This window comes from Scedosporium apiospermum (assembly GCF_000732125.1).
Source record: "Scedosporium apiospermum strain IHEM 14462 chromosome Unknown SEQ_SAPIO_0092, whole genome shotgun sequence".
NCBI lineage: Eukaryota > Fungi > Ascomycota > Sordariomycetes > Microascales > Microascaceae > Scedosporium > Scedosporium apiospermum.
Window position 1 is genome coordinate 51,916 of NW_015971793.1, and position 19,947 is coordinate 71,862.

A 19,947-nucleotide genomic window follows, 5' to 3' on the forward strand; every position below is an offset into this window, starting at 1 on the left:
CCACAGGCATAATAGCTTGACCACTTTGGCAAGCACAAACAAGGCTCAATTTATGTACCCCAGAGCATATTAAAAAGTCTCCGCCTCTTTCCCTTTCCTCGTCCATTCCACCTTGACGCTCTGACCCAATGGCAACATTGAATCGTACTCATACTCAAGTCTTCGCTTTCGCACATGCAGGCAAGCCCAGCTCGGCCTGTGCCTGCGTCGTGGTGCTGATACCCCTTTTGAGGCTACCAGATCCTGGGCCATGTGAACCATTTAAGGGGGCAGTCGTGGCTTCTTCCTCAACGGCTCTTCCAGGGGCGAGTGACCACAACCCACCAATCGGTGGACGGCGACCCTTACCCCACAGACTCTGTCCGCCATTGCAGACCCTTGTCCACACCCAGACTCTGCACTCCGAAGTACACTACACCACATTGCACCACACTAATGTACACTCTGCTCGACAAGTCCCTTGAAGTTCTAGAGCTAAGGCTCGAGCGAAACCAAACAGAGTGCCGGGAATTATTAGCTGCTCAATTCCCAATTCCATTCGAAACTCGAAAAAAAGGGAATGGCAAAAGATCCGTGAGAAAAGTCTTGGCATCCAGCCTCCTGTCGCATGTTTCTCTGCGCGCTGCACACTTCCCCATGGCGCTTTCTCGGCGAGGGGCCTGTCCCTTTTTCTTGGGTTTCCGAACATCCGGCTGGGGTTTCTTTTCGGACTGAGGGAGAAGGAGAGGCTGTCCATGGTGGATGGTGGGCGGTGGATGGCCGATGTCCTGTCCTCAGGCGACGATGAATTATTACTGATCGCCACCTGCTTCTTCGGTCTCGTTCTCATTACCCGGTCGTTTGACAAGCCCGGCAGTAATGCCCAGCAACATACGAAGTAGCTTATTCTCAATTGCCATTTGATATCATCTGTCTCGTACCCACTCGTCACTTTAGCCTTGACCTTGAAAATACAACCCATATGGATGTCCTCCATTCCACAGCGAGCTAGGCCCCTCTCTCTCCGTGAATATACTTAAATGTACTTCGTACACTATCGCATCTAAAGTCTTGGCATCTCGTTAATGCATTTCTTGTTTGCCACGATAGCACCTTTCATTCCTGGATTTCATTCTTCTTCCCACTACATTCCTTTACTAGCTATCGTAGCTTCGAGTTTCGACCTCCCGGATGGCGTCGAATTAACGGAGAATTCTGTCTTGTCGTCCCCCGTGTTACGTGCTGTTACGTGCTGCCCAACCTGGCTTTCACCATCGCATGCTAGCTGATACGTCCCGACTCAACGACCCTTCTTTGCGCGACCTACCGCGCTCGGGAGAGCACAAGCACAAACCTTGAACCCCTCGCGAAGCTCCGCGATATGGGACGACTGACCCTTTCTCCGGTAACCCTTGCAACCTCTGCCAGTGTATCACACTCTTAAGCTGGCGTGGTTTAATAATATCTTCTTGCGCGTCGACTCCGATCCGATTGCTCGAAGTCACCCGCAAGCTTCGCTCCTCTCCCCTGCCTCCTAGGCCCTTTTATCTCCAACCCAGCGAGCGCCCTTGTCTAACCGTAGATCCGCGCTCCCCTTATCCGCTGAATCCACTCATTTCACAATGCTTCCACGAAGGAGATATAGGTTGCTGCTCTTCGTGGCGGCACTCGTCGTCTTTCTCTTCTACCGCGCCGCTCATTACTCCGACTGGGACCCTTCAGAGTATACGCGCATTGGTAAACAACAGCAGCACTACTCCTCTCACTTCGACAGTGATCGCAACCCGCTGTACAAACCTCTGGGCCATGGAACCCAGGAAGAGCCGGTCAAGGGAGACCCTCATCCTCCTCACCCCCCACCACCACCACCACCACAGCAAGAGGAGGAGGCACCAGTTAAGATTCCCACTCTAAAGCCAGGAGATCAGGACGATGGCAGTTTCGGGCTGCCCACCGCTGCCGCACCTTTGGACTCCGCCAGCAGCACCTCGAGCGCGGCCGAGCCTTCGGTCACGGCCCCTATACCATGGTATGAGATAATAGCACCGGGCATGCACACAACCCCCGAGTCCTTGACGACAAGCACCTACTATCCCCGCTGGCAGAAATTCGGGGAGCAGTTCCCGGTCGCTGCTGAAGATCTCATACTCCTCCCGACCGGTACGCCGAAGCCTATCCCAAAGATCCAGTTCGACTTTCCCCAGGAGAAGCCCGCCGCCAAGGAGAAGCGCGAGGCGAGATTGGCTGAGATCAAGGCCGAAATGACGCGCGCCTGGTCGGGTTACCGGATGTATGCGTGGATGCACGACGAGCTGTCACCCGTTACCAAGTTTTATCGCGATCCCTTTTGCGGCTGGGCCGCTACACTTGTCGACTCTCTCGATACGCTTTGGATCATGGGTATGAGGGAAGAATTCGACGAAGCCGCTCACGCCGTCAAGAATATCGACTTTACTTACAGCACCCAGCGCCTCGACATTCCAGTTTTCGAGACGGTCATCCGATACCTCGGCGGCCTGTTGGCCGCCTACGATGTCAGTGGTGGCCACGAAGGCAGGTATAGGATGTTGCTAGACAAGGCCGAAGAACTCGCCGATATTTTGTACGGAGCTTTCGACACCCCGAACCGCATGCCTGTGCTGTATTACCTGTGGAGACCCGAGTCCGTCATGCAGCCGCGCCGCGCCACCATCGTCAACGTGGCCGAGGTGGGGTCCCTCCTCATGGAGTTTACACACCTCGCCCAGCTCACAGGCAAGGAGAAGTACTACGACGCCGTGGCGCGCATCACCAACGCTTTGGAGGACCTGCAAAAGAGCGGCACCGCCATCCAGGGCATCTTTCCCGAGATGCTCGACGCTGGCGGCTGTAACCGGACGGCGACGGAGCTTCAGCGACAGGCTGCGCTGCAGGCGCAAAATGAGCTCAACGGAGTCTCGAGCTCTCCGGGTGCGGCGGCGGCGGGGGCGGCGGCGTGGCCACGGAACCCACAGAAACTAGAGATAATTAATGTCGGCGACACTGTTTTCGGCACCTCCTTCGCCGGCCCTTCCAGTCCCGATGAGGGCGAGGATGGACAGGTGAAGAACGCGTCTGACGCCACTGCATCCGAGAGTCTCGCGGCCGGGGGCCTGGCTAGGAGGGGATTCCGCGAAGCGAACGCCGCTAATGATGATGGTGCCTGGGATGAGGGTGATGATGACGATAATGGAGTCGCCATACCTGTCAATAGCTTTAATCCTTGGAGCGCAGCGAACATGATCGATCTCGATTGCGTGACTCAGCCGCCGTTGGTGCCCACAACTTACGGGTATCAGTCGTACAGTATGGGCGGTAGTCAAGACTCTACTTACGAATACTTCCCCAAGGTATGTGGCCCTTCCTCCTCTTCTCCTCTTCTCCTCTCCTCCACCCAGACGATGACTCTAGATACCTTGCGGTTATTTTTTTGGTGGTGGCTGACTGAAAAAACCCCGCAGACGTATCTTCTTCTTGGAGGCCGCGAGCCCAAGTACCGCAACATGCACGAAAAATCCGTGGCCGCCATCAAGAAATGGCTCCTCTACCGGCCCATGACCAAGGACGGGCGCGACATCCTCTTCTCGGCCAAACTCACCACGACGGGTGTGCCCGAAGTCGACGCCCAGCGCGAATTCGAAGTGACGCACCTGACGTGCTTCCTCGGCGGTATGTTTGGGCTCGGCGCCAAGATCTTCAACAGCGACCAAGATCTCGAGATCGCCCAGAAACTCACCGACGGTTGCGTGTGGGCGTACGAGTCGACCCCCTCGGGTATCATGCCTGAGGGCTCTACAGTTGTACCCTGTGCTAGCTTCAGGGAGTGTCCGTGGAATGAGACGGCTTGGTATCAGGCTCTAGATCCCATGTGGGAGTACCGCGACCAGCAGGTCCAGGATTACTTTGAGAATAAGAAGGCCGCGGAGGCGCATCAGAAACTTGTAGAGAGTCAGCAGGAGATACAGAGGATGCGAGAAGAACAGGCCCAGGCTCAACCTCTAGGCGATGATGCAACAATCGATGAGGAGCGACCGACGGAGCCACCGTCTCCACCCGGTGCTCTCGATGAGGAGACCGCTAGCGAGAAGAAGACGATGTACGAGATCGAGGTCGAGAATAGCGGCGACGCAGCACCCAAGATGGTAGTGGAGCCTGCGACGTCGGGGGAGACCTATCGTTATCCTCGCCCAGAACCCGGAGCGCCAAAGAAGGAGGTGAAGAAGAAGCGAGACGTCGGCACGGGGACGAGACGATTGGATGGCGAGGATGCGGACGGGCAAGATTTTAATGTCGCTGAGCGTCCTACCAGTACCGTCGATAGCGCTGAAGCCGAGCCTGGTTCCAACATTGGGAGCAGCAGTGCCGGCGCTAGTGGTGGGCAGATTCCGCTCGAGGATAAGGACCCCAACAAACCCCCGACACACCTCGAATTCGTCAAGGCGAAGATTGCGAACGAAAAGATTCCTCCAGGCTTCGTGAGAATCCCCCACAGACATTATATTCTACGGTAAGTTTATTTCTATTCCCCCTCGTTCCGTCTTTTTCCCCGATTTCGGGCGTCCGTTGCCCTTTACGCCGGAGCTTACGTATGCCTCCCGACATGGGGTTGCGTCAAATCCCATGAAACCAAGACACACTAACACCCGGACCTCTTGTCTCGCCCCACAGTCCCGAAGCCATCGAGTCAGTCTGGTACATGTACCGCATCACGGGCAACCCCGAGTGGATGGAGAAGGGGTGGAGGATGTGGAAGAGCGTCATCGAAGCCGTGCGTACCGACGTGGGACACAGCGCCATCCACGACGTGATGGTGGAGAAGTCGCCGCTCAAGGACTCAATGGAGAGCTTCTGGATCGCCGAGACACTCAAATATTTCTACTTGCTGTTCGCGACGCCGGATACGATCAGTCTTGACGAGTGGGTGTTGAATACGGAGGCTCATCCTTTTAGGAGGCCGAAGGGGGAGATTGTGTAAGTTCGGGGAGAGAGCGGGTGCGATGTGCGACTTTACTACTCTTTTTGTATTCTTCATGAGTGTTCTTTTTCATATGAAGCGGATTAGCGACTTGATGGAGATGCATTTGGTTATTGTTTGGGGGTGTCTAGACATGATTGGCGTTGGGGACTTGGTTCGAGACGTATATATATATGCTTTTTTCCTATGAATATACTTATCAAGAAAGTAGTTGAAGAGTAGAGACTGTATCCTAGGGACTATTCCCCGGCTATATAAAGAAGAAGATTGAGTTGGATTGCTTCGATTGGGCTATCTATATATACTCCTTCACGCTCTCACCATCCTCCATTAGAGCTCTATTATCCTCCGTCGACATGACATCGTAGCCGTCACTACAGCGGCAGCCTTCCCTTTGGACCTATCTACATACATTACATGCTGAATGCAAGGCAAACAAAAAACCACTTGAACAATTCCGAAAACATCTTCTGTAGGCTCATCCACGACATGCAGAAATCAGGATTTTGCAATTCAAACGAATAACAAGCAGTAAAGCAAGAGAAACGCAAACAGAGTAAAGACTTCAAAACAAAACAAAACTCCGATCCAATATGCGATGTCCAGGGCCCGACCTCCATCGGATTTCCCCCTCTGCCCCCATCTCATGCCCCAAGGCCGAGAAAAACGGCGGGGAGAAGTCCTCGATGGTCCTGCTTTCTCTTTCATGTACATGCTGGGAATTTTCCTCGCTGTGAAAATCGCCCGTATTTTTATAACCCGTCATCAAAAAGCGACAAAAAAAGGAGCCGTTAAAAAGAAACATAAAAACATGGGGGAAGAGGGGGTTCTCCATGTTCCCCAGCAGTTGTCGATTCCAATCTCTTCCAAGTTTTTGCTTCCCGTTCCCCATGTCCATCATCTCTGATGTATCCATATATGCCCAAAATTACTCGTCCAATATTCTTCCAGTCATGAAAATGGTTGTATAGCGTAAAAAAGAAGAAAGAAAAGAGCACAAGAACCAAGAAAAGAAGAAAAGAAACCGAAGTCGCCCTTTTCTCTTTCCTTAGCTCGCCAATTTCGTCAAAACGCTAATACTCAAAATCATAACCAACAAGCCAATCGTCACAATAATCAGCAGCGTGAAGCTGAACCAACCCATGACCATGGCGCTCGTGCCGACGCCCGATTTCACCGAGCCGTTGCCGAAGTCCTCGGCGATGATGGAGGCGGCCACGGACGCCGTGTGCTGCCATAGCACGGACACGAGGACGAAGACGGCGGCGATGAAGATGATGGCCAAGGCGACCTGGCTGACGGGCCGCGATGGGAAGGGCTTGACTTCGCGTTCGGAGCCTTCGGAGTCGACTTCTTCGTGCCACACGGGGAAGGTGGCGAGGAGGAGGACGCAGACGAAGGCGAAGATGATGGCTATGATGCTGTTTAAAAAGAGAAGAAAACCAATTAGCCTAATTGTGCCTTGTGTTGTTGTTCCTCTTCTCTTCTTAACTTACATTAGGTAGGGAAACACAATCATATCCTTGAACTGCGACGCCAACCACACCAGATTCAACGGATCCTGGTCTACGGCCACCTCGTTGGCCAGCGCCGTCGCGTTGTTAGAGCACAGCCAGCTGCCGCCGTCGGGGCTAATGCAGATGCCGAAGTAGCCGACGCGGGCGGCGAGGCGGGCGTCGCCGGCGATGTTGGAGATGGCCTTGTGTACGTTGTAATTGACCTGCGCCGTGTCGGGGACGGCGGTGTATTGCTCGTAGTAGAGGGACATGAGGAAGATGTCGGGTATTAAGGGGGAGGAGGAGGAGCATCCTGCGAGTAGGAGGGCTAAGGGAGTTTGGTTTTAGTTTCGTGTTTCTTTCTGTCGATCGGGCAGGTGAGGGAGGGCATTCTTGGGGGCGTGGTAGGGACTTACAGAGCAATATTATGGTCACTGCTATTAGGATCATGAGAACATGGTGGTAACCTAGGAACGGTAAAAACCCTACATCTCAACGTTAGTACACACAATTCTTCTCCCCAGGCGCTTGCAAGGACGTAAAGAAGTTAGTTCGAAAAGGAGAGAGCTGGACTTACGATACCACCCTACTTGAAAGCTGGGCATCTTCGTTGTGTGATGTGAATATCTTCTTCAACAACAGAAACTCCTATCCGTTTCTCAGAGAAGAGAAACCTAAATCCACCCCTCGCCGCCGCCCCGTGAGATCCTGGAGCGGACGGTTGGGTTTCTATCAGTGCGCCCGGGCAGCGCACTCGTCTCGAGGGAAGAATCAAGCCGGGTTTTCTGTGAGAATGCCCTCCAGCAACAAGGCCTAATTTGGATTGTGTGGTAGGTCTAAGCAGGCCGGAAAGAATCCTGTGAGAGATCGAAGGGACTATGCCTTGGAGGTAGGATTTCTCAGACACGCGGAGAGTTCGGGTGAATGTTTATTCGTTCGTTCTGGCAGAACCGCCGGGGAGATATCAAGACGGTTCGATCGAAGGGGAGGATAAAGAGGACCGGTAGACTCTGGTCTGTGAACGGTAAACACTAAGAATGTTAGATAAAACAAGGAGAGGTTTGTTCTCTTGCGAATGTATTGTTTTCTCTTCCAAACTCCCAAGTAAACGAGCGACGTAGAAGGCTTGTGAGGACGGTGCTGTTTGTTAGTTTGGAGGAGAGAGAGAGAGTTGAGATGGAGGAGGAGGTTTGGTATGAAAGGGAGAACTCGAAGTGGTCAAGACACTTTACAAGATATGTTTCTCCTCTCGTTAGGAAAGAAGTGGTTCAGCTTGTTTGGCGCGAAGCAGAAGAAAAAATGTATGAAGAGTAGAAAAGTGTGAAGGCGAGACACAATAGGAAGAAGGGAAGGAAAAAGGTACAGGGACCAGACGAAAATGTTTGGGCTCAGAGGAAGACGTCAGCGCCGAGAGCTCGAGGTTGGGGTGTGGGAACAGCTGTGGGCTTGAGAGCTTGGCTGGTAACCGGAGGCAACAAGGGAAGCCCGGACTGCTCGGTCAGATGTCGTGGCCTAGATAAGATCAATTGATGCCGCTTATCCCTTCGCAACCATGTCGTATAGCTGAGGACGAGGCAACGCAATTGGGTGAAGGATCCCCCGAGGGTTGACTGGGGCGGGTACTCTTGGCGGTCTCTAACCCTTGTGTTTTTTTGTTTCTTTGGGGAGGACTTTCGCTGTGAGGATGTTCCGTGTAATAATAGAAAATAGGAGGGAAAGGAGCTGAGATTGCCGCTTGTTCCTTGAATCTTCTTGGGTCGAGCTGCGGTTGAGTCGGTCGTCGCCCAGCCACTGCATTATTTACTTGGGTGGTGGGGGGAGTGTGAGGTGGTTGACCCGGTGATGATGGTGGTGTGGAGTGCGCGGATTTCGTTGGCCCAAAATCCACATGTCCCTTCGTACACTAACTTCGGGTCCCTGGCACAGTTTGCATGGCTGGCATGGGCCGGCGTGGCATGACAATGGACGACAGGACTTAGCGATGCTTAGATAATCGGCACGGGATTGGATCAAAATTTGGAGGAACGATCGACAACGTCAAGTCTCAATTGGCCAATGACATGAGCTTCCTCTCTTTGCGTCATGGTTACGAGAAACAGCCGACGACAGCTGCTGTTCACTCTGGGCCAGCCAATTACTCTTGTTCAAATCAGGAATTATGTCAGCGGCCTTTCCTAATCGAGCGACGTGAAGTTATTCGCACCCGCGGATCGAAAACGCCAAAAGAGAGGTTGCAAGTGCTTGGAGGAGCTGTTTCGGCATTTTGACATCATCACCCGTCTCTTCAACCCCTCTCCATAACTGGGCGGCCCAATTGAAAGTCCGCTTTTCGGTATCATCTATCGTCTCTTGTGAATTGACCATCAATTGGAGCTGAAGGAGATCCCAATGCTCCAATTCTGGTGATACAGCTGCACTCCGCGATTAAGTGGTGTTCCCATGCGGCGCTCTGTTGTACGACCAGGTGCTTCATGAGACCAGCTCGACTATCCCATTGAGCCATCATCCCACGTATTTAACTCATTTTTTTTTTTTTTTAATTCTTGTATTACAACTAGGTACGTTGCACGTTAGAACATTGTGCCCTTCTTGCGACTCGTTGGAAACCCGGGGTTCGGCTGATGGGTGATGGGTGATGCCCATAACTCTCCCTCCCACTGGGGATATCCCCATCCCTGCCACTCATAACCGAGATATATAGAGCCCTCCTCATCCAACTATCTTCAACGTTTCCGTAATCTAACCGTCTCTAGACCCTCCTTCTTCTTCTCTCCGCAGCCATGTGGTCGGTATCTCACTTCTTCATGTACCCTAACGGGCCTTTCTTCTACATGTCGGATGACGACATAACCGACAACTCCGACGACGAAGGGCCCAGCTCGAAATCAAAGTCCAAGGAAAGGGAGGTCGTCTTGCCAGCCGACCCTAGAGAGCATCCCTTCGGACACCCGGCTGAGAGCTCGGCGAGAGCAAAAGTGGGCAGGCAGCCCCGGCGCGCGGAAGCCGACGACATGATCAGCGCGCGTCTCTCCCTCACCTCGAACTCGGAACACTCAAAGGACGACGTCAGGGCGGCTGCGCTGAGATCGATAGATAAAATGAGTCGAAATGAGAGGGAGCTCAATGCACTTATGTACGTTGAACGTTTTTTTTTCTTTTTTCTTTTTTTCTTTTTTTTCTTTGTGTTGTACTTCTCTCCTGTTTTAGCAAAAACACATTTATCTTCTGTGCTAAACGGAAATTCCACTTTTAGCAACGGCGGATGCGACATCGTTTACGGCTCGGTAAAACACGAGCTCTTCCTCAAGGTAATCGAGTCCGGTCATACGGGATGCATTGTCCTGGACATAGGCTCGATTCGCGCCTTGTTTGAGACTATGCGCGACATTGCCCAGGCGAATCCCGTCGATATGGAGGCTCTTCGGGATGTCTTTGAAGATTACCGGACGGAGTTGGCTGTGAGGTTAAACGCTCTGCATGGACTAGCAACATTACTGGGACCCGCTCAACCGAATAGTCCCTAGACTGTTAGACGGAGATGGGCGCTTCTTGTATTTCGTTTGGTTATTGTTTTTCTTATTCCCCTTTTGGGGGGGTTCACAGGGACGGGTTCGTACATGTCGGAGTCGGAGCAAGGTACAGCGGAACTGCGTTTAGGATTATTTTTATCGAGGAGAAAAAAGGTACAGGGCGAGAAATGGTAATTGTATTGCCACCTCGAGCTTGTGGGCTAAAGCAGGATACGCTGTTAGAATACAGGAACTTAGATTACGGGATTAGATTCGTGGCGAGCGAACAGCAAGGGGGAGATCAGCTTTCGTTTGAGGGATCCTCGGTTTTGGTACTGCCAAATATTGGCTGATACTTTTTTTTTTAAGGAAAGGCCTAGAAAGGACAAAATATTTGTTCAAGCCCTAGACGGCATCCCCTCGACTAACCTACCTCCTATTGAAACTCCCCGTGAGATGGACAGATGGCTTGCTCGCTGCGCTCTTGACCTTAACTCTAGAGTGGACGTCTGTGGACCTGGAGGAAGGAACGGGGACTGAAACGCGGTATTGTTCGCGATGTTAGGACGGGGATCTCGGAGAGCAAGACTCAGTTTTGAGCATCAGTTTTTATTTTTATTTTTATTTTATCTTTATATCCCAGTCCACCGTTAATTCTAGCCTTCACCCCTCGACTCGCCGCTGCCACGCGCACTTACCACCTGCTGAAAGGAAGCCTACATTCCTCCTGTTAGCATTCCTGATATCAATGCCTCCGAAATAGCAAACTTCTCCAAAACAAAGAGAAGAAAGGAAAAGAAAAAAAAAAAAAAAAAAGCACTTACCACTTCCCCCTCAGCGTAATAACAACCCAAGTCCCATTCTCATCCTCCTCCTTCTCCACCTTGCTCGAAAACGCAATCGCGCTCATAATGCCATCGCCAAACTTTTCATTCACGACAGCCTTGAAAGCGTAGCCGTAATTCCTCACAATCTCGTAAAGCCTATACACGAACGGTTCGGAGGGCGGCATGGGCGCCACGCGGCCCCTGTCGGGGAAGCCCGTGACGCCCGACTGCAGCAGCGTGTCGCGGGGAATGTCGAGGGCGGCGGAGAGGGCGTCGACGTCGGCGGGGGAGGCGGGGAGCTGGCCGTAGAAGAGGGCGGCGATGGAGACTTCGGAGCGGTTGAGGCGGGTGGCGAGGTCGGCGAAGGTGAGGGCCTTGGCGGCTTTGGCGGAGAAGAGGAGGGAGCAGTGAGGGGGAAGACCGGCGAGGAGGACGGACTGGGGGGAGGGTTAGTTAGTTTATTGTTTTCATTTTCGTTTTCGATTTTTTTTTTTTCTAGATATATATATATATATTTCCTCGAGGGGAAAGAATGGGTAGCAACTTACATTGGGGATGGCGATGCGGGTTTCTTCGGCGGACATGGCTGCGGTTGGACTGGGGAAGTACTACTCTCCAGAGGGTCTTACACGGGGCTTGTTCCGACTGAGAAGGACGTTACAGTTGATTGATTCGGGATGAATTGGTATAGATCTAATCAATCAAAGATCATGGAGGGCGGGAAAGGGAGCTACCCCAGTTTATATAAAGCGAGGGTGGAAATCCCGTCATTCCCAGGTCCCGCGCAGTCGCCCCAGCTGCATATGCCGACAGGGCGGCGGAGCGGGGGGAACGGAGCTATACTACAAAGTACAAAATACACTAGAAAATGAGGGGGTCTTGATCCCGTCAATTGACGTAACATAAACCTCCAAGACCCCGTTTTTGGGTTTGGGGTTAAAGTAAAGCCGCAGGCGGAACTACACACTACAGAACTGCTCTACAATAGATCGATCTCTGCAATAACGCGGGGTCAAACCGGCGCCGTCGCCTTAGTTTGAGGGACCCGACCCAACTATTGGAACTTCTGTCCTCTTTCCTTTCCAGATCCCGAGCTCTCTTCCAGATCCCGAAAGCCGGGGCCATGATAGACTCGGCGTTGTTCAACTCGAGCTCAAACACATCAAGCCTATGGATGCCTGCCTCGCTTTTGCCACTTTGCGATGGCGATTTATAGGGAAAGGGTGTTTAATGTTGTCACTTCATTAAACGGGGCCCGCGACTGAATCCACGGGGCAAAGACGGTTATTCGGAATTTCCCGCAATTCTTGATTCGAGTACCACTACTTCTTGATCTCTGGGTAGACTCCCGTATCTCTACATATGACGAGCTCATTAACTCGTGCTCGATCCGTGGTACCTTTCCTCTTCTGGCAACATCTCGGCACAGCCACTACGGGGTCAACGCTGAAGAGCAAGTACTTATTAGCATCTGCTCCTCCATCCTGTTCCACCTCGTTGATATTGATCTGCAACACCTCCGGATCGAGATCATCAGGAGGCACGCGATGATCAAAGGTGATTATATAATAATCGATTTTCCTACCATCGAGAGTTATGATCAGCTGCGCTGCAAGAAGCTGGTTGGAAAGGCTCTGAAGTACTAACGATAACGGCCTTGCTTCCACGACCCAACGTAACCCTTCATATCGAAGAACCATGTCCTCAGCAGACTCTAGATCTCGCCCGTAGATCGCGCGGTAAGTCATTTTGGCAAGCTCGGGACCGGCGGGCTGCGGCTAATCGTCAGACGTATCGTCGAGATTCCAGGTTACATCTGGGAAGAGTCTCTCAACAGCAACAAGAGGTCCCTCAATGTTGATTCGAAGGGGCTTGTCGATTGGAGGTGGATGAAAAGGGTGTGGAGGTTCGTGAATGCAAGGAGGAATATAGAGGGGGAGATCCATCTTGATGGTTGTTTATCGAGGACCCTGCGGCTTGGGAACTCAATGGGAAGTGATGAAGAGGAAACGATGCAGGCGTCAAAGCAAAAGTGATTGATGGATGATCGACCGCGGTGGATTGAATGAGAGACCGCGAGAGGACTGCTTTTTGATCAATTCAATGCTCAAGAATGTCTGGAGCACAATTTGATTGCTGCCTGTGATGAAAACTGCTGCCTGCCAACCTCCAGTCCACTCGCCCGGTCTTGATCGACGACCAACGTGTTTTGAAGCGAGGAGGCGGGGTTGGCAGTGTTCTTCTTTTCGAGGTTTTGTCTTGGTTTAGTCTTGTTCAGTTGGGGAAAGACGTGTGGGTGAAGGTCGTGGTTGCTGTCGCAGTTGGGCCCGAAGTTCTATATAGTCTACTAGACAGTTCACAGAATTCATCATCAAATCCTATTTTATCATCCCCTCTCAAGCTAATGGCCAAAACTATTGAGCGGGTCATTTACAATTTCAGACGGATTCAATAGACTATAACCCAAGCCTGGGAAGCCGCAAGAGTTGTTAGTCAGAGTTGAGGTGCTATTCGTATTTACAAGATGGTAGTTTTTCCATAGATACTCGACATATACAGATATTCACAATATCAACCAGAACGTTTTCCAGTCCTCGAAAGGCGGCCACAAGGTGTTCAATGAAGCAAGACTCTCTAGTAGAATTGGCGGTCCTTGTTCATCACTAGCTTGAATGCCCCAAGTCATTGATAACATCCATACAAATCAGATCTCTTCCTCTATAAGCCCAATTCACATCAGATTATAGATGGAGCAATTCGATCACCGGCGCGATTGTAGATGTTCTTTATCTCATTATAGCTATTCATCTTAGAATAGGAGTGATCCTTATCTTGTCCCGTCTTATTCGTCACAAGATTCATATCCCATCTACTTCAGGCCCGTGTATTCAACTGTCTCTTCTCATATCCAACGATGGCGAGAGATATAAATACCCTTACGCTCTGGTGAACTCTCCCAAACGTCGTCTCCTTCTCACCAGAAACATACAGATACACCAAGCGCTTTCAAGCCTCGAGCAAAAACACAAAAACTTCCAGTACATCTCACTGCCGAGAAGCAAAGCTTCAGTTCCCGCTAGGATCGCGATATCGAACTTTCAAGATTCTTTCTAACACCTCCCAACTAGACTTCAAACCCCTCCCAAGAAGCGAATCACCAACGAATTAAAATAAATCCAGAGTTGCCCTTCAGTGCTCATAGCTGTTGCATCTCGGGAATTTTGGACCACTACTGACAAAGACACTCCAACCTCAAGCTCACTTCATCACTCTATCAAGGCATGCAATGAGATCCCTTACCACAAGCTAGAAGACTGAATACTAATTGTAATACAGATGTGCGACTACGACGAGTACAAGTACAAATGCAATCACGTTAGCTACCCGCGCGTGAAAATTTGCAGTGCCGCCCTCGCCAACTACAAAAACGACTACAAATGCGACATTGTGAAGATAGTATTAAAAGTGAAAGTGGGCGCTAATTGCAAGGAGTGCAAAGAGAAACAAAACAAGTAGCAGCAGGGAGGTGGTGGGCGCGGCCGTGGCCAGTAGTGCCCTTTCTCTCTCACAGATACTCCAATCGTCACTTTCTCTGTGTTTTCTTCTAACTACTACTTGGAATTTCCGGCTGTCCTTTATCCTCTTTATGTCTATGAAGTGGTAAAAACAAGGGGTGGCATTTTAATTTTTTTTCCCTCCTTTCTCTTCTTTTCTCCGTAGCCAAGTTTTGAGCTAGAATGGCGCAGGTAATGAGCAGTTAATAAAAAAAAACCATTGGCCCTACGTGCTCAAGAATTTTTTTGCTAAAGTTTCCTTTTCTTTGTTCTCTGTGAAATAGAAAGTTCCTGGCATGTATCCGCGAAGTTCTCGAGGTCTCGATTATGCCATGATGCCGCATATATTGTCGAGTTCAGTGTGCCGCCATAACGTAGACCGTCCTACACCCAGCAGCGCCACTTAAACGTTCAGAAACTCACTGCTTCTAAGCAGCGGAAGGGTTAATGCCATTCTACGGACCTGGGGTTCCTAAGTTCAACAGAGACCTTTTTGTAAGATGTGAGCCGTAACCATCTAATTAGGGTTATGGATACCATAGGCGGGGGCGAGTGAGAGACTACAAACCAGGGTTATACGAGCTCGCCGGCCAAACGGACGAGGATCTCCTAAGAGCTCCCTCAGTCGGGAGACGAGAGGTAGTTCGGTCCAAAGCTAGATGCTCTCCGAGCAAGCTCGGCTTGAAGACCCCGAAGACTGGAGATATATAACAGCCCGAGCCACACTGCGCCCTGCTTGCACAGTTAATGCTGAAGCTTTCGTCGTTTGCTCACTCAGCCCCAGTGCCGAATCATATCCCAGGAGCCAGGCATAATGTCGCGCCCTTAAGAGCATCAAGAACGAAAAGCTCACTTGGCGCACACCCCAGTTCCATGTTACCAACGCCAGCTCACTTGCTTTCTTTCCACACGCCTCAGTCCTAGATGGAGCGCTTGATTTCAGTATTATTCCATGGCAAAGGCTCCACAAGTACTCGATGGAAGAGCAGGGAATCCAATCCTTCGCCTTGCTTGGTAATGAAGTCTAGCCCGCCGGGCATCTGGAGAGGACAAAAGCTACCTTAATTAGCATGGCAGGGAGAGTGTCACCGTGGGAGGGCCGAGAGATCTATTACCGTACCCTGTTGTAAACGCAAACCCCTCCTCGACCTCTTGGCCGACCTAAGCCATGTTGACGACCTGCATTCTCGCCATCCCATGTGCTTATTGGAGTGGACTAGGTCTCCTCGGGCATCATCGACCCAGAGCCATATGGAGACGGCTCACCTCTTATATCCAACTCGAGCTAGTTTCCGCAACAGCCCTCGTACTCCAAAGCCGTTAACACACTCTTCACTCAAGCTCTGCTGACGGTTACCAAAGCTTGTTATCCATCAGCTCGCGTAAAGCCCCGCTGTCAGCTCGGACGCCCCGTCTTATTGTATCAAGCCCCATCTCGGGCAAGCGTAGGACTTCCGCCTTTTTTTTTTCCCCACCGTAAGAAAGTTTATTCGGCAGCCATGATTTAAGTTACTCCTAAGTTTAAAACTTTAAGTTCAGCTGTCCTTACCGCTCCGAGGAAGTGGAAAAGACCCCCGAACCCCGAACCGGGGAATTGGCGAGAGGGCTGTGCTCAATTAGGTTTCAATATCATCACGCATTGACCTGGGGGGAAAGCTCCGAAGGCATTGTCAACCTAGTTCGAAGCTAATTGCTGGATTTGCGGAGATGGTGTTGGGAGTCTCGGTGGTGGAGGACAAGGGAGCACCAGCCTTATTTCTAATTTTAGCAGCATCCGGAGTGACATTTAAGCTTGTCATCGAGTCGGATTGGTTGGGTCACGACTGTCCTGTCTCACCAGGCTGGGGGCTGTGTTAGCTATGAAGTGCCGACGATGAGGTTGAGGTTGTAGGAAGTAGCTCGAACGCAATTTCGAGGTAGGACTATACATATTACTTTTCCTAGGACAGGCATGAGGAAAAAGGGTCCTTGGGCAGAGATCCCCACAAGGAATCTATTCCCGGTCAGAAACAGAAACGACGCCTCCACCGAAGAGGGCTGTCAAATATGTCCAGTCCACGTCAAACAAAAAGTCTTGGCCGTCCAACGGCTGAAGCTCCGACTACACCCAACAATCATCTGCGTCTCTCTGGACAGTGCAGGATGCTTCGCGGCGCGGGCAGTGCAAGGTTTGCAACGTTTCTCTTTAATTCGTTTATTTGGACCGCAGATGGCGTTATCGCGAATGATGTTGAAGTTGGAGATGATGCTTTCGAGACTAGGATCCTAGGATCCGATGCCTGCAGGGCCTGCAAAGCCTGCAGAGCCTGCGTCTTCTCGAATTGACCAGGCTCGGCCGCGGCCCATCAAGGACCTATCGCATACGCATAAGACGCAAAATTATTTGATTGTTTATTTTATTGATTATTATACTCCGCAGTGATAATTCGATCCTGAAGGAATGGCCGAGCTCGCAAAGACGCAAATGGCTTCAGCCGGCCTGAAAGAAAGACCGGCGTTGCTTCCTCGTGACAATGATCCGATGGATCTACAAAGTGCACCCGTGGATCTGCGAGCGCACGAACTAAACGAAGCTATTCTCGCCTGCATCTGTAAACGCCACATTGAGAGGGAAAACAGAAGAAGAAGACAAGGATCAAAGTAAACTAGAATAGAAAGAATGACATCACCAGATGTCTCTCTTTTTCTGCAATAGCAAAACAACTTATGGGCTACCTACGATTCACTCCCACATCCTACTCCGGTGCAGGTCACCTTTCACCTCGTTGAATGCCATGAATGCCATGGAATGATGAAATGGTGCCATCTCGTGTTGAGCCCTCACGGGACGGATCATCACGTTGTGGGGAAAAGGGAAGAGATCAATTGATCCAAGTATTGAGTAAAATCCAAATAAAAAAAAAAGACCAGAATAAAATACGAGAAATATTCCGTGACCAGTTGAATGTTGTGTCGCTTTTTCTCCGAATACAGTCAGATGAGCTGAACACGCGCCACTCGACGCAGCCGGGCAGAATGCAGCCAATCTCGATCGGCGGAGGACGGAAGTTGCCAAGATGGTGGTGGCCATGCCATTTGCGTCTAATCTAGTTTGGTTCAATGCTGTGCTTGCAGCCGAGCCCGGCGTCCCGACGTCTTGGGTTAGAGCGAGAGACCGAACAGCCTTGACGTAAGAATTTAGCTCCAACGGGCGGAAAAGGGAAAAGAAAAGGAAGAGGAAGAAAGAAGTTCGACGAATGGTACTAGTTTTAGCTTTCGCTTCGCTTCGCCTTCCACTGCCGTGCCGTGCTTCTCGGTCACACACACACACACCCTCTCTCTCTCTGTCTCCCTGAGTGTGTCTTTCTGTCTCTCCTTCTCGCCATCCCTTCCCTCAATCAACAGTCTTGCCTCTCTGCTCAGCCCATCAGCCGTCCCACCCACCATCACACCTCCCAAGGTCCCCGATCTTCCCAAGAATCCAATCCCATGCCAACGTGGAGAGTCCAGAATGGCCGCAAGACACCCACAAAGTCCGGAAGCTATCCCAATTCCGGCCGAGGCTTATTCCCATTCATCCCAGACATTTGTCCGCTTGGCCCCCTCTTCTCACTTCCCCCTTCCCCGGCACTGGCCTGGCCCCCAAAATAGCAACCGACATGGCCACACGAGGCTTTCGCCGGATCGTAATTGCGTTATCCGAGCCTAGCTAACCCCATTTTTTTTTTATTTTCTCCTTCGAGCGAGCGGGGTCGGCCGTGCATACGCCAAGCCTGTTGCTGGCCAAGTTTCTTCCGGGGGCGTTCTCCGAAAGTGGACATGGGTGTGGGTGCACCGCGGATGGTGAGATGATGATGATGACCATGATGATGGTGTATTAGTGAGGCTCTTTGGTTCAGGTGTCGGAAGCTGCGAGATGCACCGCTTCGCATCTGAACATCACATCACCGCACGAGATGACGTTTTTGGCTCTGCTAGAGCCGAGAGAGTGTCACTCCCTCCCTCTTCCCGAGATGATCGTATTGATGTCCGGGAGGCCTTTTTTTGGAATATATAAAGGTCTGCCAAGTTCGGTGGTTAGGCCTCTCTTCCCTTCTTGTATCATCATCAACAACATCACTCTCAATAACACCTGATCCTACTACACACACAATACAACCTATAAGTCCCTGACTTACAACAACTACTTCTACCTCTACCTCACACACTCCTCCACACACACACACACACACACACACACACACACTCATCTTCACACATCTAATACATAATCTTAATCTTTCCTTCCACTCTTCTCTCTATCCATCCATCCACACAACTTCACAATGAAGTACTCCTACACACTCCTCGCCTTCGCCGCCACGGCCCTCGCTCTCCCCACAGCCCAGCCCGAGGCCCAACCCGCCGATGACGGCTCCTGGGCCCCAGGCAAATACGAAGGGGGCAACACTGGCTACGACGACGGCAAGTGGGCTCCCGGCAAGTACGAGGGCGGCAACACTGGATATGATGATGGCAAGTGGTACCCCGGAAAGTACCCCGGCGGCAAGGCCAGGCGAGCCGATGATGGCTCCTGGTATCCTGGAAAGTACGAGGGCGGCAACACCGGCTATGATGATGGCAAATGGGCGCCCGGCAAGTACGAGGGAGGCAACACCGGCTACGACGATGGAAAGTGGTATCCCGGAAAGTACCCGGGCGGCAAGGTGAAGCGCGCCGATGATGGTTCGTGGTACCCGGGAAAGTATGAGGGCGGCAACACTGGCTACGACGATGGCAAGTGGTACCCCGGCAAGTACGAAGGCGGCAACACTGGCTATGATGACGGCAAGTGGTATCCCGGAAAGTATCCCGGCGGCAAGGTGAAGCGCGCCGACGACGGCAGCTGGTACCCCGGCAAGTACGAGGGTGGAAACACTGGCTATGATGATGGAAAGTGGGCGCCTGGAAAGTATGAGGGCGGCGAGACCGGCTACGATGATGGCCAGTGGCACGGTGACAAGGCTAAGCGAGCTGATGATGGCTCTTGGTACCCTGGAAAGTACGAGGGCGGAAACACGGGCTACGATGATGGAAAGTGGGCGCCCGGCAAGTACGAGGGTGGTGAGACTGGCTACGATGACGGCCAGTGGCACGGCGACAAGGCCAAGCGCGCTGACGATGGCTCCTGGTGGCCCGGCAAGTACGAGGGCGGCGAGACTGGTTACGACGACGGCAAGTGGGAGGAGGGAAAGTATGAGGGCGGTGAGACCGGCTATGATGATGGCAAGTGGACTCCTGAGAAGTATGATTAAAGGGGTTTTCTTCTCTTTTCATTTTTTGAAATCTGGTCGCTTTCTTTTGTCTTAATGGTTGGGATTTGAGCATACATCGGGTACTGGGCCGGAGTCCTTGCATTTTTCTTTTTTTCTTTCCTTCCTGGGTCTTGGGTTGTGGATTGCATTCCTTTTTTTCTTCTCTCATTCATTTCTGGCATTTAGAAGGATATTTATTATAGATAATGAACAATAACACCTTCTTCACTTCAAAAAGAACTTTCCTCTTCTTGTGTACTTCGGTGTGTAAGAGACCAAGTTGATATCGACCTTACGGGGCCCTTCTCTCTCCTAA

At 51.5% G+C, this 19,947-nt stretch overlaps 4 protein-coding genes and 1 pseudogene across 4 annotated transcripts; 3 read left to right on the forward strand and 2 right to left on the reverse strand.

Moving 5' to 3' along the window:
• Nucleotides 1–1,601: 1,601 nt before the first annotated feature.
• SAPIO_CDS4402 (Glycosyl hydrolase family 47) lies at nt 1,602–4,972 on the forward strand (the record flags this gene model as incomplete). Its single annotated transcript, XM_016786960.1, has 3 exons — nt 1,602–3,347; nt 3,459–4,504; nt 4,666–4,972. The coding sequence occupies 3 exons, from the start codon at nt 1,602–1,604 to the stop codon at nt 4,970–4,972; spliced, it is 3,099 nt and encodes a 1,032-aa protein (XP_016643305.1).
• Nucleotides 4,973–6,020: 1,048 nt separating this feature from the next.
• SAPIO_CDS4403 (uncharacterized protein) lies at nt 6,021–7,073 on the reverse strand (the record flags this gene model as incomplete). The annotated part of the gene is made up of 4 exons (XM_016786961.1): nt 6,021–6,393; nt 6,469–6,796; nt 6,885–6,953; nt 7,046–7,073. The coding sequence occupies 4 exons, from the start codon at nt 7,071–7,073 to the stop codon at nt 6,021–6,023; spliced, it is 798 nt and encodes a 265-aa protein (XP_016643306.1).
• A 2,175-nt stretch (nt 7,074–9,248) lies between these two features.
• Nucleotides 9,249–9,992, forward strand: SAPIO_CDS4404 (uncharacterized protein; the record flags this gene model as incomplete). The annotated part of the gene is made up of 2 exons (XM_016786962.1): nt 9,249–9,601; nt 9,722–9,992. The coding sequence occupies 2 exons, from the start codon at nt 9,249–9,251 to the stop codon at nt 9,990–9,992; spliced, it is 624 nt and encodes a 207-aa protein (XP_016643307.1).
• Nucleotides 9,993–10,671: 679 nt separating this feature from the next.
• On the reverse strand, nt 10,672–11,388 carry SAPIO_CDS4405 (uncharacterized protein; the record flags this gene model as incomplete). Its single annotated transcript, XM_016786963.1, has 3 exons — nt 10,672–10,693; nt 10,802–11,241; nt 11,353–11,388. The coding sequence occupies 3 exons, from the start codon at nt 11,386–11,388 to the stop codon at nt 10,672–10,674; spliced, it is 498 nt and encodes a 165-aa protein (XP_016643308.1).
• A 7,274-nt stretch (nt 11,389–18,662) lies between these two features.
• On the forward strand, nt 18,663–19,631 carry SAPIO_CDS4406 (annotated as a pseudogene; the record flags this gene model as incomplete).
• Between the last annotated feature and the right edge of the window lie 316 nt (nt 19,632–19,947).